This window comes from Loxodonta africana, chromosome 5 (assembly GCF_030014295.1).
Source record: "Loxodonta africana isolate mLoxAfr1 chromosome 5, mLoxAfr1.hap2, whole genome shotgun sequence".
In the NCBI taxonomy this organism is placed as follows: Eukaryota; Metazoa; Chordata; class Mammalia; order Proboscidea; family Elephantidae; genus Loxodonta; species Loxodonta africana.
Window position 1 is genome coordinate 145,548,371 of NC_087346.1, and position 16,973 is coordinate 145,565,343.

Here is a 16,973-nt window from a genome sequence, read left to right on the forward strand (position 1 = left end):
GTTGCAACTGCTGTGTCAATCCATCTCATTGAGGGCCTTCCTTTTTTCACTGGCCCTGTTTTTTTGTTTTTTTTTTGTACTTTACCTTCTCTTGGGATTGCTCCCTCCTGGTTACATGTTCAAATTATGTGAGACATAGTCTCACCATTGGAGTTGGCCTGAGGTGTGAGTGTTTGATGAATAAGTTCATGTAATCTTTACAATATACCTATGAGGTAGGTACTGTTCTCATCCCCATTTTACAGCTGAGAAATCTGTGGCCAGAGTGATTAAGTAACTTACCCAAGTTCACACAGCTACTAACTACATAGAATTCAAGTCTAGGCAGGGTGGCTCCAGAGTCCATCCTACTAACCCCATGCCCCACTCCTGAGAGGTGGCCAGGCCTTGTGAGGCCTGAAAGGAGGCAGTCCAGGGAGGTCCCCAGACCTTATTTAGTTCATGGCACAGACAAAGAAGAGAAGAGAGAGATTGGAACCTGAGAGAGGCCAGAGCTGGGCCCATTCCTATGCATCTGCTCTGCTCCAGGTTCATGTAGACCAGTGCGTGTCTGGTGCACCCCATCTCCCCATCAGTAGGTCACCTCTCCTCCTGGAGGTGATGGAGTAGAGATAGGCCAGAAGTGTCATTTCACTTGGGAACCCTCTTAGGGAATGACAGCTCCATCCCATCATAGAAAGATAGCTTCCGGAAAGGGATTGTTGAGTAGTGGTAGCAAGTCAGGTGGTTGTCCATGTTGTTAAACCCATGAAGGACATGGGTGGGTGTGTGCAAGCACTGGTAACTAGCTGCCAAGGCTCAGTCCAATCAGAGACGATTCCAGAACCCCTGGAATCCTAGAAGCTGCCTTCTGTCATCTAAATCCTTAGGTTGTGCTGAAAACCTGCACACAAAATGGCAGAGCCCAAAGGCTGACGCCCACACAGTTTTTATAAAGTTGGGTGGAAGCAGTGGGGCTGTTAAGTCACGCTGCCACAAAACCTATGCAACATTTAATGTGCTGTCAGATGGGTTGTTCCTTTTCTTGTAGACACAACCTAAGGGTCAGAAGCACAGCCCCCAATGGACTTGTGTGGAATGTGAATCCGGTCCCTTTTACTGCCTCTCGTTTCCAAGGACTCTTCTCTTTAAAATGCCCTTGGAATGCTGACTCGGCATGCAAATGGAGACCCTCTTTATTTTTATTTTTTAAAAGTGTGCTTTAGCTTATGAAATCTGGATGCTTATGGGTTGTGCGCATAACTACATTAAGGAAAAAGCCCATCTAAACTAAGTAGTCTCAGATGAGAGACTTCTTTTACTTGCAAAACTCAAAATTAACTTTAATCCCAAAATGCGCCTTTTAAAATGATTGGTCCCTAATCCATAATTATCTAGACTAGAACATTCAGACATGAAAATTCCAGACATGGGGCCATAAAATCTTATTTTCTTCTTCTTATGGTTTTGGCTGTCAGGCCCTCAACTATGAAAGTGGCCTTACCTCTGCTTTAGAAACCCATGTGTGTGCTTACCAGGTTGGCAGACTATCCAAAGAGACATGCTAAGTCCACACTCCTCCATTTGCCAAACATGTCTTAAGGAGCTATTTACATCATGACTGTGCAAGTGACATTGAAGTGATCAAGACATGCTCCCTGTCTTCAGGGAACTACTGTCACTGAAGGAAATGCAATAAAATGAATGATTACAATAAAACAGGGTAGATCACACAGTATGTGGATGTAACAGTCGGTTGCAACTCATGATGACCCATGTATTTCAGAGTAGAACTGCACTACACAGGGTCTTCAATGGCTGTGATCTTTTGGAAGTAGATCACCAGGCCTTTCTTCCGTGGCACTCCTGGGTAAATTCATACCACCAGCCTTTTGGTTAGTAGCTGAGTGCTTAACTGTTTGCACAACCAAAACCAAACCAAACTCATTCCTGGTAAGTCAGTTCCAACTATGGCTACCCCATGTGTTACAGAGTAGAACTGATCCATGGGATTTTCTTGGCTGTAATCTTAATGGAAGCGGATTGACAGACCTGTCTTCCACAGTACCACCAAGTGGGTTCAAACTGCTAACCTTTGCCCTTGACTACTAACCTATAGGTTGGCAGTTTAAGTGTACCCAGCAGCACTGCAAGAGAAAGCCTGGCTATCTGTTTCTGTAAAGATTGCAGCCAAGAAAACCCTATGGAGCACAGTCCTACTCTGTAACACATGGGGTTGCCATGAATTGGAATCCACTCAACGGCAACAAGTTTGATTTGAAGTCCCTAAGTGATGCACATAGTTTTTGAGAACTCCTATGTTGAATCAAGAATGAGTTTTTGGTTTTTTTTTCAATAAAACCAAACCCATCGCTCTCAAGTGGATTCCAACTCATAGTGATCCTATAGGACACAGTAGAACTGCCCCATAGGGTTTGCAAGGAACAGCTGGTAGATTTGAATGGTCAACCTTTGGGCTAGCAGCCATAGCTCTTAGCCACTACACCACCATGAATATAAAAAAAAAAAAAAAAAAAATTTATTTTTTTTAATTTTTTTTTATTAACTAACCAGTTGCCATCGGTTCCGTTCTGACTCAGGGCAAACCCTGTGTGTCAGAGTAGAACTGTGCTATTATGGAAGTAATAATAAGAACTAATACATATTAAGTGCTTAACAACATCAGGCTCTGTGCTAAGCACTTTGCCAGCATGATCTTTTTAATATTTATAACAGCCCACTGAACTACTTATTATTTTATTCCCATTTGACAGATAAAGAAACTGAGGCCTAAAAAGCATAAATCCTTTGCTCAAGGTTGCAAAGTGAGTAAGTGCACAGCCAATATACGAATCTGCAAGTTTCACTGCAGCACCCAATTTTATACCACCTTAAGAGAAAAGGGGAGAGAAGTGGGAAACCTGAAGGAAAAGGGCGATTATCAAGCAGAGGACTTGGCGCTGTAGCTGAGCTTGAAGATACCTGAGAGCTGGGTAGAAGCAGGAGAGGTGGGCCTAGGACACTCCAGGCAGAGGACGCTGCATGAGTAAATGCAGTGCTCAGGCACCACTTAGGAAGTGGGTGGGATTGAGATGGAGTTGGGAAAAGACGGTGGGCAGAGTCAGCTTATTATTTTTATTTAAAACCCTTTTCTTTGACTTCAAAAACCACTTTAAAGGGTTGTGTTTTACTAGTTAACATTTTACTGACCACTTAACACCGTAGAGGGAACATCTTGTGTAGTACCCAGCTCTAAGGAGGGATCTTAGAGTCCAGTTTTGCCCAAGTCTGCGACTCGATGGCACTGGACCCTGTCTCCACGGAAATTATCTCTTCTTTCACCACTCAGCATTGCTATTGATTTCTGGTATAGATTAAGTTTGAAATCATACACACGTCTGTTTCTCTGGTAGCATGTCTCTAACCCAGTTGAATTGTGCTGATATTAAAACACAAAATTGAATGAGTTACGGCCTCCCCATTGGTTAGCTTGAGAAGATCCAATAAATCATACTGAAATAATTTCATTAGCATTCTGGAAGTTCAGCACCTTTAAAAAATCAAGGAGTGAAATTTTCTCACTTCTCTAGTCTGGAGTAGTTTTTCCCTTTAGCCAAGTGAATGGGTTTGGGTAAAAAACTGCAAACCACCTGAAATGTAGATAATTTACATAAAGCAATAACCACAGGGGCTGGATGTCTACAGCTAATTACTTAATTTTGTCATCTGCATGTAGCAAAACTTCAGGTCCTTGAGGGCTGCCACTTTGTGAGGGACAAACTTTGTGATCTAAGTGGCAAAAATTAAAATTTTGGCAATAGTAAGGGTTAGTGAAATTGTGGGTAAAACAAGTACTATCAGAGCAGATGAGGGATCAAATTGGTAACATCACCTTGGAAGTCAAGTTACTGCTACCTAGGAAAACAAAACCTGTATTTCCCTTTCTTAGTGCCTACTCTGTGGGAAAGTTTTAAAAAAGAACCTGTGTGTCCTTAAACATTGCTGCCATTGTTGTTGATAGTTGCCATGGAGTCAACTCTGACTCATGATGACCTTATTTATAACAGAATGAAAGTTGGCCCGGTCCTTTACCATCAACAGGATCCTTGCTGTGTTTGAGTCCACTGTTGAAGTTATTATGTTAATCCATGTTTTTGAGGGTTTCTTTCACTTTCACTGACCCTCTACTTTACCAAACACAACGCCTTTTTCTCGCACTTGATCTTTCATGATGACATGTTCAAAGTCACTCAAAACCCACTGCAGTCGAGTCAATTCTGACTCATAGCAACCCTACAGGACAGAGTAGAACTGCCCCACCAGGTTTCCAAGGAGCGCCTGGTAGATTTGAACTGCCAATGTTTTGGTTAGCAGCCACAGGTAGCACTTAACCACTACGCCACCAGGGTTTCCATGTTCAAAGTAAAAGTAGGACTGTCTAAATAACCTGCGAACCAGCCATATTCTAGAATATAATGAAGTGATTAAAGTGAATGAATTAACCCTATGTTTGCTAACATGTTTATAGCTCAAAAATGTATTCTTGAGTGATAAAAAATAACTTCCTTATAGGTACATTCAGTATGCTAACATATGTAAATAAAAAAAGCCACTCATACTAAATGATATACTTTTTTGTGGAGGCATTAATAGGGATATAAATGTATAATAAAAGAATTCTAGAAGGCTACATACTGATAACAAAGGTGATCTAAGGAGGGGTAGAGGCCTGAGGTTGGTGGCCATCCTGTGGGCAGGGAAACTTTAGACTTATTAGTAATTGTATGTTAACCCTAGCTACTTAACCAAACACACCTCAATATTTCAGTGTTTAACACAATAGAAAGGTATTTTTTGCTCCAAAGTCCAAATGGATTTTTCTGATATGTGGCAGCTCTCCTCCTGGTTGTAATTCAAAGACCCAGGATCCTTCCACCTTGTGGCTCCGCCATCATTTAGGTTGCGGAATCCCCTGCTGGGTCTTCAACATCTGGACGTCAGAGGTGGGAAAAGCATGAGAATCACCCATAGAATGATTTTGCTCCCAGGTCTGGAAGTGGAATTTCCCTTCTTGGTGTCTATTCAATTGAGAAAGGAAAACACTGTACATGGCCATTGGACACTGGCTACAACTTTGTCACATGGCAGTGCCAACTGAAAGGGAATTTGGGAAGTGAGGTCTAGCTCTGTACCAGGGAAGGAAAGGAATCAGGACTGGGGAACAGCAGTAAGTCTCTGCCACAGTAATGTGTTCATATTTTGCACAAGAATTGCTCATGTCATTAAGCCATCGAGTCAATTCCGACTCATAGAAACCCTATAAGACAGAGTAGAATTCCCCCATAGGGTTTCCAAGGAGTAACTGGTGGGCTCCAACTGCCGACCTTTGGTTAGCAGGCTAGGTCTTAGCCACTATGCCACCAGAGCTCCAATTAAAAATTAATAAAATGAATTTCTGACATAAAAATAAACCAATATTACTTGCTTAGAAATAATAAGAGTTTTCTTTTATCCTATCCTAACTCTAAGTAGCTGTGCGGTTGTACTTCTCTGGCTGTCGGGTTCTTCTGTAAAATGAGGGTGTGGAATGTAATCATGGATAACCTAATTACATTTATTAAATAATTGTTAGCATTTTATATTTTATTCTTTCCACATATGTTAAGTGCCATTCATAATCGCTAATCAAGAGCTAAGCAGAATTTCCATGAGTTGAGATCATCCCTACTTGAATCAGAGAAACCTTGCTAAACATTTTTTTTTTTTTTAACAATTTAAAAAAATATATATATGAAACTAGCTAGGGGTAAATTTCAAAATCTTTATAAACCCATTGAATTAGAAAATGCTGTTGAGAACCACTGAACTAAACTTGGGATCCTTTCTGGCTCTATCATTCTCTAATACACTGCCTAGCATGGTCCTTCATACTGGAGACTGCATTCCTTCCCCCACAGCTGTTCAAGGAATGAAGGAAATGAGTTGAATTTAAACAAAAATTGTGTGTGTGTACAAGGTTTATACTAAGAGTACAAAAACTGTTCAGTAATTGAAAATATATTAATACTTTTTAAAGACAAAAATTAACTTCGATAATTACTCAAAAGACTTGATCAAATATCCAACAGAATTAAAAAAGAGGGAAAAAAAAGGGATTAGGAGAATAATCTGTTTTTCTTGTCATAACAAGTAGTATTGTCTCCAATCAACATGTAATACCTCCCTTAGAGTCATTCCCTAAAAAAATAAAAATAAAAATCAGGGGAAAAGAAAAGAATACCTACTACTTCCTTCATTATTTAAGTTTTTCTGAAAATTCCGTTCTAACTATTTCCATAAGACCGGAAATAAATTATATAAATTATATAAATATATTGGAAAGAGGAAAGTAACAGAAATATTACTGTTTCAGAATGATTGATTTCTTTACCTAGAAAACAAACAAAATTATCTTCTAAAAAACTCCCAAAATTAATTATTGTTAAGTATCTGGGTTATCTGGGTGCTAAATAAAAACACAATGAAAAAAATTACATTAACCATCCAGCGTAAATAAAATACTCAAGAATCTTCTTAACAAAAATGTTGGATATCTATATATAGAAAACTACAAAATTCTTTGGAACTGGAAATAAAGACTTAAGCTAATGGACGTTTTCCTATACAGAAAGATTGGATATTTTGAAGGTGTCAATTTCTTCTTAGTAAATTTAATCTAATTTTAATCATCCTCTCTCTAAATTTTTTTTTTTTTTTTTGGAGGGGGGAAAATTTGATAAAATTTTCTCAACGTTCATCTTAAAAAGGAGACCCTGCTTATGAAAATGTTGAAATAAAACAGGTAATACAGATGGCAGAAATAATTCTGCCAGGTGTAAACTACATTATAAATTTCAATAATGAAAAGAATATCCCCAGTATCTAGAACAACAGATGGTCCATGTTGTTGTTGTTAGTTGCCGTCAAGTCAGCTCCAAATCATGGTAACCTTAGGTATAGCATTATGAAACATTCCCAGATCCTCCGCCATCCTCGTGGTCATTGGTATGTTTGAGCCCATTTTTGCAGGTATTGCGCCAATCCATCTCATTGAAGGTTTCCCTCATTTTTGATGACCCTTTACTTTACCAAGTATGTTGTCTTTTTCTAGTGATTGGTCTTTCCTGATAACATGTCCAAAATAAGCAAGGTGAAGTCTCGCTACTCTCTCTTCTAGGGAGCATTCTGATTGTATTTGTTCTAAGACTGATTTGTTTGTTCTTCAAATGGTCCAGAGTACGTTCAATATTCTCCACCAACACCACAATGTGAATGCATCAGTTCTTGAATCTTTTTTTTCCCATCGTCTAGCCCATACAAAAAAAAAAAAAAAACTCATTGCTGTCGAGCCAATTCTGACTCATACTGACCCTATAGGACAGAATGGAACTGACCCATAAGGGTTCCAAGGAGCGGCTGGTAGATTCTGACTGACAATCTTTTTTGGTTAGTCCCCAGTAGGGACTTAATAAGCATATAGGAAGTGAATGAACCTTTGAAATGGCAAGGGAGCTAATCAGTGAGAAGATATTAGAGTCAAATGGTTTTGTTTGAGAAAAGAAGTAAAAGGTATGCAGGAATGCAGTGATGTCAATTTGTATGAGTAAAGTTAGCTCGAATTGCTTTCCCTTCACCAAGACAAAGGAATCTTCCTTCAACCGATTTCACCCCTATCAAAGTTTAGCATGTTTTATTTCCATAGTTTTTGCTATTTAAAATGGTTATTTACCATAAGTGAAGTCATCAGTACTGTTTATTTCACTAGTAGGAGCATTTCCATTTACGGGTTAACATAATGCATTCATTGATTTACGAATATAGCTAAGTCTAGAGTTTAATGAATCTCTGTGTTTATTATGTACCTCGGGAGTCGAATTTCCATTTGGATTTCTAAGGTACTGCAGCATTAGCGGAATTGCATAAAACTGCCCATATTTGAAAACCGATATATGAGTTATCATGTCCAGAGCAATTTAAAAAACATAATAATTATTTTATTACAATTAACTCTCCTAGTTAAAAACACGGAAACCCTGGTGGCACAATGGTTAAGAACTACGGCTGCTAACCAAAAGGTCGGCAGTTTGAATCCACCAGGCACTCCTTGGAAACTCTGTGGGGCAGTACTACTCTGTCCTATAAAGTCGCTATGAGTCGGAATCTACTTGATGGCAATGGGTAATTAAACACACAAATGTGTGGTTATTGCTTTCCAATGAGTTGGAAAACCAACAGTTAAACATCTGCCAAGTGTTAGGCTGTACTACTGCTACCAGTTGTTGTCTAGTCAATTCCAACTCATGGCGACCCCATCCATGTGTGTTAGGTAGAACTGCTCCATGGGGTTTTGAATGACTGATTTTTTGGAAGTAGATTTCCAATCCTTTCTTCTGTGGTGTCTCTGGGAGGACTCGAACCTCCAACCTTTTGGTTAGCAGCCAAACATATTAACTGCTTATATCATTCAGGGACTTGAACAGTGCTAATCGACCTCATGGCACACAACAGCAACAGCACTAATGCATTGTTCCAAGGAGCCTGGGTGGTGCAATGGATAAGTGCTCACCTGCTAATCAAAACATTGGCATTTCGAACTCACTAGATGCTCTATGAGAAAGACCTAGTGATCTGCTTTTGTAAAGATTACAACCTAAGAAACCCTGTGGGGCATTTCTACTCTGTCCTATAGGATCGGTATGAGTTGCAATCAACTCAATGGCATACAACAAAAACAATACATTTTTAGTTCTCAATCTTCCTCTTATTCAACATTTTAATTAGGGTTCTCAACCTCTTTCTTTCTATCTTTTTTTAGAGTGGATTGTCTTTGAAAGGTAGCAATTGCAGAGATTTAAAATAGAAAATGATCGCCCCAAATAAAAAGGTCTTATGTTAGATAGCAATTTCTCTAAGGACTTGAAGGATTTCAGAGCACTTAAGATGTATGTGAACATTAGAATTATAGTTTGGCAAGGGTGTTTGCCAAGAGCTTAGATTCCCACCTAATAAACTATCATAGAAGGAGAGGTTCTCAAGATAAAGAGTAATTGCTTCGTGGATTTCCCTAGAAATATTTGAGCATGCCTGTTTCACCACAACCCCACCGGGTTTACGTTTTAATTGTTTTATTATTTTAATTTCCCACTTTATTGCTAGTTTGAACATTTGCCCATATGTAATTGTACTTTCAATATCTAATTGTAATTTCTCTTACATTAATTACCTATAAGCATCCTTAAGTATAAGAAAAGTCTTTCGTAATTATTAACAGAGATGAGATGCTCTAAAAAACACACTTTCCACTTTGGGGAAAATGCATAGTAGTTTATATCTTGTGCTATTTGGTTTCTGAATGGGGAAAAATTTCACCTGGTATCTTGAAGGGTTAGGGATTATTTTTAATCGAAAGGATAGAAACTAGACACTACTTCCACAGCACCATCGGCCTACCACCTTTCAGAGCAAGACCTTTTGGGGTGAGCGGGGGAGGGACAAAACAAAACAACGAGACGACAACAAAGAACTTTCCAAGGAATTGGAAGGCAGAACTCAACATCTGAATTAGCTATGGATAAATTCTTAGCTACTTCTGGGCTAATAATGTTTATGTACAAGAAAGGGTATTATTTAAACATACTTTATTTACAATCCAGGCTTCTGAATAATGTAATCTGTGATTTCCTTTCTACTTACAGAGATAAATAATACATAGTGTATTCCAGTCACCTCACATCTCGGAAGATCTTCCTGTGCAATCTTACTCTCTGTACTTCTCAACTTTGGGGATTTTGACCTAAATGTGTTATAAAAGTGGATACTCTTTTATAATCTACTATACCCTCAATCTCTGTCCAGGAATATTTGAAATTGTAATCCTTTTAATGCGAGCATAATGTAGATTTATGTATGTCAGTGTCTTAGGTTGGATTCTCTAGAGAAGGAAAACCAGTGAAGGGTATATCTAAACATAGCGAGAGAGACTTATTTCAAGGAAATGGTTCACTCAAATGTGGAGGCTGGCAAGTCCCAAATCCAAGGCTCAAGCAGCAGGCTGGAAACTTCTCCTGAGTCACGTGGCTGCAGGGACTGATGAACCCAAAATCTGCAGGTCAGGTGGTAGGCTGATGGCTCACAGCGTTGTGGAAGCTGGCAAACCCAAAATCTGCAGGTCAGGCAGCAGGCTGAGATTTTCTCACATCCCAAGAACCAAAGATCAGAGGATGATGAGAAGAATACAGAGTCGAGAGAGAGTGCAAGCGTTGCCAGAACATACATGTATGTTGGACGCAAGCCACACTCCCAAGGAAACTCCCCTTCCAACTGTTTGGCTACTCACATCAGGTCACAGAATGGAGGACGATTATATGATGACTGCCAAACCACTAAAAACCACAGCCTAGCCGAGTTGACATATAACATTAACCATCCCAGTGAATATGCAAAATATTTTAATTCTGGAAATTAAAGTATAAATGTCAAGTGTAAGTGTAGCATACACATGTGACAGTATAGAATTCAAAGGGGTTCAGAACTGGAGTGCTGTCGAGTCGATTCCGACTCATAGCGACCCCGTAGGACAGAGTAGAACTGCCCCATAGAGTTTCCAAGAAGCACCTGGCGGATTCGAACTGCTGACCCTTTGGTGAGCAGCTGTAGCACTTAACCGCTACGCCACCAGGGTTTCCAAGCAACTCTATTAGGGGCCAGCAAATCTATCTGAAATGTTCACTGAATCAAAGTATTTATATTTATATGTGTATATTTGTATATGTGTGTATATAAATGTATATATACACACATATACATATACGTATATATTACACTGTGCATTGTGGCTACAGTTTACTAAATTAAAAGGACATTTTCATCTTTTCAGTACTTCAATAATAGTACAAAGCCAAAATTGTACTTTGAATTTACAATTCAAAACAAGTGGACAAAGGGTTCAAAATCACAAATCCATGTTTTTAGTGATCAGTGATCAGTGATCACATTGTTTTACAGATACTTGGATGGCTTTTTAACTTTCTTGCTAGAAATGAGTTTGAAAGACAGGCACAGCAGTCTATCTTCGTGTTTCTGGCACCTACTATAGGGCTTCGCGCCTACTCCAACCGTTGCAGAAGAACTCAGTCAACGAGCAATAGAATGGTTTCTTCAACTACATGTGACTTTTCTCTGGTTACCTATCCCTTTCACTGCACATTATTTATATATTGTACATTGCATGAGTGTGAGTGTGTATGTGTGTGTGTTACATTTTTAACTTTTCTCCCTTGCAGAATAGAAGTTCTTTGGCAGAGATAGTCTCTGTAGTAGGCAGAGCATTGACTCCCAGTGGTGTCCACTACCTAATCCCTGGTACCTGTGAATATGGTACCTTATGTGGTAAAAGACACTTTGGAGATCTGATTAAGGACTTTCAGATGAGGATGTTATGCTACATTATTTGGGTGGGTCCAGTGTAATCACAAGTGTCCTTAAAAGCGGAAGAAGGAAGCAGGAGAGAAAGTCAGAGTGATGCAATTAGACAGGAGCGCAACCCACTGTTGGCTTTGAAGCTCGAGGAAGAGCTCACAACCCAGGGAGTACGAGTAGCCTCTGAAAGTTGCAAAAAGCAAGAAAATGGACTCTCCCCCTAGAATGTCTAGAAAGGAATGTGGCTTAGTGAACATTTTGATTTTCATCCAGTGAGACCCGTGTTGGACTCTTGGAACTGTGAGGCAGTGAATTTTTATTGTTTGAAGCCACTAAGTTTGTAGTAATTTGTTACAGCAGCAACAGGAAACTAACACAGTCTCTAATGTACCTTTTTGTCTCCTGAAACTCCTAATAGCGTGTTGCCCGAAGGGGAATTTGGATATCTGTTGCAGTTGATTATTGTCATCATTTCTTTATCTACCTCAGTGTTCACTGCCCCATTCCAAGGTGCAACAGGACAGAATTAATCAGGATTCTTCTGTTTGAAAATGACAGAAACCAAGCCCAACCTTGCTTAAGCAAAAATGAAGAGGGGAGGGGTGCGTTTCACATACCTGGGACCTTCAGGGGTTGGAACTGGCTTCAGGCCCAGCTGACACATGGGCCCAAGTCAGTCCACAAAGAATCTGTTTCTTTGCTGTGCTTTCCTCTGTTTCTGGACTTCAATATTGCTATGACACAGGTTTTCAGTGGCAAACTGCCTCTTTCTTTCAAGGAAGGATTCTGGTATTACATGACTGTGATCTAGGAGGTTGAAAAGGTGTTATGGTCATCCATTACTGCATTAAAAGACACTCCAGAACATATTGGCTTAAAATACAAACATTTATTTACTTTTATAGATTAAATTGTATCCCCCAAAATATGTGTTGAAATCCTAATTCCTATACCTGTGGATGTAATACTATTTGGAAAGTATTCTTTTTTATGTTAATTGATCATACTGGAGTAGGGCGGGTTCTAGATCTAATCACTTCTGAGTTAGAAAAAGAGCAGATTAGACACAGAGGCATGCACACACAGGGGAAGACAGATGCCATGTGAGCATCGCCAGGGAACCAAGAAAAACCTGGGGCTACTAAGAGACTTATTTGGACTTTAAGCCTCAAGAACTTCTGAAAAAAAAAATTTCTGTTCTTTAAAGCCACCCATTTGTGGTATTTCTGTTACAGCAGTGCTAAGAAACTAAGGTATTTACTCATGTTTCTGCAATTTGGGGAAGGCTTAGTGGTGATGCCATATCTACTCCATGTAAGTCCAGCTTGAGGCAACTCAGCTAGGATTGGTGAATCTACTTCCAAGTTGGCCTCACTCACATGACCGGCAAGTTAGTGCTGGCTGTTGAATGGAAGATCAGCTAGGGCTGTTGGCTGGAAGACTCAGTCCTCCTTCATGTGATCCATATGGCTGTATTGGGCTCCATACGGTTGTACTGGGGTAGTCACAGCATGGTGGTATTAGAGTAGGTAGATTTGGTTCATGGTAACTGATTACACCCTGAGCACAAAAATGAAAGCTTCTAGGGATTTTAGAAGTTTAGCACAAGGTGTATATTGAATATACCACCGACTGCCAAAAGAATGAACAAGTCCGTCTTGGATGAAGTATTCCCAGAATCCTCATTAGAAGCAAGGATGAAAAGACTTCGTCTCACACACTTTGGACACGTTATCAGGAGGGATCGGTCTCTGGAGAAGGACATCATGCGTGGTAAAATAGAAGGTAGCAAAAGGGAAGAAGACCGTCAACGAGATGGATTGACACACTGGCTGCAACAATGGGCTCAAATGTAACAACAGGCGTGAGGATGGTGCAGGACCAGGCAGTGTTTCGTTCTGTTGTGCGTAGGGTCGCTGTGAGTCAGAATCGACTCGACGGCACGTAACGACAGCAACAACTCAAAACTGACAGAGGTCACTTGTGCCACATTCTATTGATTAAAGCAGATCACAGGACCAAACCCAGATTTAACAAGAGGAAACTACTTACAGAGAGGAATGGATACCATTGTCTTGGTTCATCGGAGGCCACCTGAGTAGCAGTCTACCAAGGTGGATGTTGAAATTCTGTGAATGATGGTCCAGACCGGACCACATAGAAAGCGGTAGGGGCAGTTGCCTAAAGGAAACAGGACTGAAAATGAATCTCAAATATCCAGAACATTCATTTCCTAAAGAGGTAAAACTCCTTTTCCTTCTAAGTATATTTAGTATCTAGTTTGTACATGTTCTGGAGTTGGAAATGTAATTAAAGATTTAGGTTTAAAGTTAAGAAATCTGAAATCTTTTTCCAAGTCAACTTTTCTTATACAGTGAAACCTATGAGAGCCAGAACGCAACAGGACTACCTTTCCCTTCTCTGACAGGTTTCCACCTTACCCAGGTTCCTGCTTTCACAGGTATTACTGTACTATGAACAAAAAATGTTGACAACATAGAGCAGACAGTGCAACAAAGGAATTAGATAGTGTTGAATTAGTGATGAATAACTATAATGTACCTAATCCAGTCGTGTTTATTTGTGGGGACCTTTATAATGCAAAAATTCCCTGGCCAGCATAGTGAAATATTTTCACCCTGTGTCTACATTTTTACGGTTTATATTTATGTTCGGCAGTACAGATTCCAAATTGTCAAATTCCTTGAGCTGATTTATGGTAATCAGCTCTAAGACAAAACATTTGAAACACATTAAATTCATTTTATCTGTTTAGCAAAGCACAATAAGGGTTCTAGCATTACAAAATTGTCCTTATAATATTGGCTATGCATACGTTTAAGGGAATGGTGGATTCAAATTACTCTCGTTTGAATTTTTATTTTCAGTGAATGAACTTACACTTTTGTGGATTAGGCAGTATTCAGGAAATGTAGATGTAAAAATTATTTAAGATGAGATTGCCAAATATCCTGGAATATTCCGCACACACTTGTTGATCGATTTTACCTGCAGTAAAAGTGAATCAATAACAACTATATAAATTATGCAGGGACGAGTCATTCACATCGGGATTCTTTAGAGGCTACTTCAGAAAACAGTTTGGCAAGGTATTCTTCCTATATTCATTTTTTCCAAGTCCATGTACAAGAGATATAGATCCATATGGAACGGATTAACGCTGATTCTTTTTAGATGAAATTAAATGTCATAAAACATTCAGGTGAAGATTGGATGATCTTTCCTAGCTAAAGCTCTCTTGGATAGTTTATTTATCTTAAATATTATTTTTTGTCTTTCAGGGGGCATTAGACAGTGAATGTGAGAGATTTATTAAAACCTTGAATTGCTTGAGAGTACTTTAGGACTTTGCCTTCAAATCTGCACATAAGCAAAATTCCTCATATTATGAATTGGGATTTTCATTGTAAGAGGATTTAAAATCACTGCTGAAGCAAAGGCCTGTTACATGTTTCTAAGCTTCATATATTGGAAAGACCCAGCTACTTACGCGATTGTTCAAACTAAAATGGGGCAGGGCAGGACACACGGTACGAAAAGGACCAGTGTAGACCTAGTAGAAGGTATCGAGTTCTCTTAAAATGGGCCGTATATTCTGGAGAGACCTCTTACCAGATCCAGAGGTAGACAGGAAAATCAGCAGTTATATAGGTATGGGTCTTTTTGTAAGTGGAGACTCAGACCACTTTTTTAAGGAGAACCAGTCTTTAAAGCAGTTTAAGACCTAGTGTTGGAAAGAGCAGGTTTTGGTGTTCACAGAGACCCCAATCAGTTACTTCTAAGTCAAGTGACTTTGAAACATCTGTGATAACCTTTTCTTTTTTTTTTCGTAATTACTTTTTAGGGTCTCCAAAAAAGACCCAAACTAGTCCGTCACTCTCTTGGGATTGCTCTGAAGATCCAAAAATAGAATGCCAAAATACTTCGCACACTACAAAGCATTATATTATTAAACTTAGATTATTACTTCTCTTGTTATTGTCAGTCGCCACTGAGTCAGTTCCAACTCATAGCGACCCTATATACAACAGAAGGGGACACTGCCCGGTCCTGCACTATCTTCACAGTCATTGCTATGTTTGAGCCCATTGTTGCAGCCACTGCATTAGTCCATCTCTTTGGGGATCTTCCTCTTTTTTGCTGACTCTCTTCTTTACCAAGCATGATGTTCTTCTCCAGGGACTGGTCCCTCCTGATAACATGTCCAAAGTAAGTGAGACAAAGTCTCTCTATCCTTGCTACCAAGGAGCACTCCAGCTGTACTTCTTACAAGGCAGATTTGTTCGTTCTGCTGGAAGTCCACGGTATATTCAATATTCTTCACCAACACCATTATTATTATTACTACTACTACTAATAATAATAAAACATAATTGTATAAGCTGGTTTATAAATGATCCATGGAAAAACTCAAGTCGGTTTAATGTGTTTTCTTTCTTGAAAACATGTTCATTTAGAGAGTATAGATGTGATCCAAATAGTTAATGCATTTTTCCCCAAATATTAATGACTTTCAATGGAGAGAAAATCTGGGAGGATGAATGCACAAAATTTTCCTGAAAAATTGGGGATTTTATTTTACCGTGACCCACAAGGGTCATGGCTGTTTGTCAAGAGAAATTGGCTTCCCAGTAAAGGCCATCATGTTTGGTAAAGTAGAAGGTCAGCGAAAATGAGGGAAACCCTCCATGAGATGGATTGACACAACAGCTGGACAAAAACATACCAGCTCTCATGAAGGTGGCACAGGACTGGGCAGTGTTTCATTCTGTTACATATGGGGTCACCCTGTGCCGGAGCTGACTGTAAGGCAAACAACAAGTGGTTCCTTGAGAAGACTTGCATGCCATGTAGGAGGTTTGGCGATGGTGTGGGGTGAGTGGGAGGAGTCTAATCCCTGTGTTAATGGTTTGTTTCTCTGTGTTTCTCTCCTAGCTATCGGCAGGACCCTCATCCCCCGTTACTTTAGCACTGTGTTTGAAGGAGGGGTGACTGACCTGTATTACATCCTCAAACACTCAAAAGAGTCATACCACAACTCGTCCATCACGGTGGACTGCGACCAGTGTGCCATGGTCACCCAGCACGGGAAGCCCATGTTTACCAAGGTACAGGACAGGCTCACTAACATGCCTAGCTTTTCCTTCTGTGGGTATATTGAAGGATGATAATTCTGGTTTTCTTCTGGAACGTTGAGCTGATTTCTCCTACCTCTGACACATCCAGCACTGTGAGATAATCTTTTTTGTATGTGACAAAGCTAGACTTTTTTGGTGGGTGCTTCTAAGATGTGTACATGTGACATGGAGCCCAGGAAGGTCAAAACATGATAGAGCCTCAAAAGAATGGTCTATCTGCCTATTAGACTTCAGTTGCTAAGTTAACATTTTAGTTTTTATACAAAAGGGCTTCTACAATTAAAACAATATCCTTCTATTGTGTGGTCAGTATTTGTGTTTCATTAGTAAAATTAAAAATAAATAAACCAAAATTCAAATTTTCACATCCAAAGAAAA

At 39.5% G+C, this 16,973-nt stretch overlaps 1 protein-coding gene across 7 annotated transcripts in view; it reads left to right on the top strand.

Annotated features, from left to right (window-relative positions):
- The window catches only part of LDB2 (LIM domain binding 2), a 486,610-nt gene that overhangs the window by 371,314 nt on the left and 98,323 nt on the right, over positions 1-16,973 (top strand). For all 7 annotated transcript variants that reach the window (XM_010591377.3, XM_023549741.2, XM_010591378.2 and 4 more), the window contains exon 3: positions 16,393-16,565. In XM_010591377.3, coding sequence (XP_010589679.1) covers positions 16,393-16,565 — 173 coding nt within the window. The remainder of the gene's footprint in view (positions 1-16,392; positions 16,566-16,973) is intronic.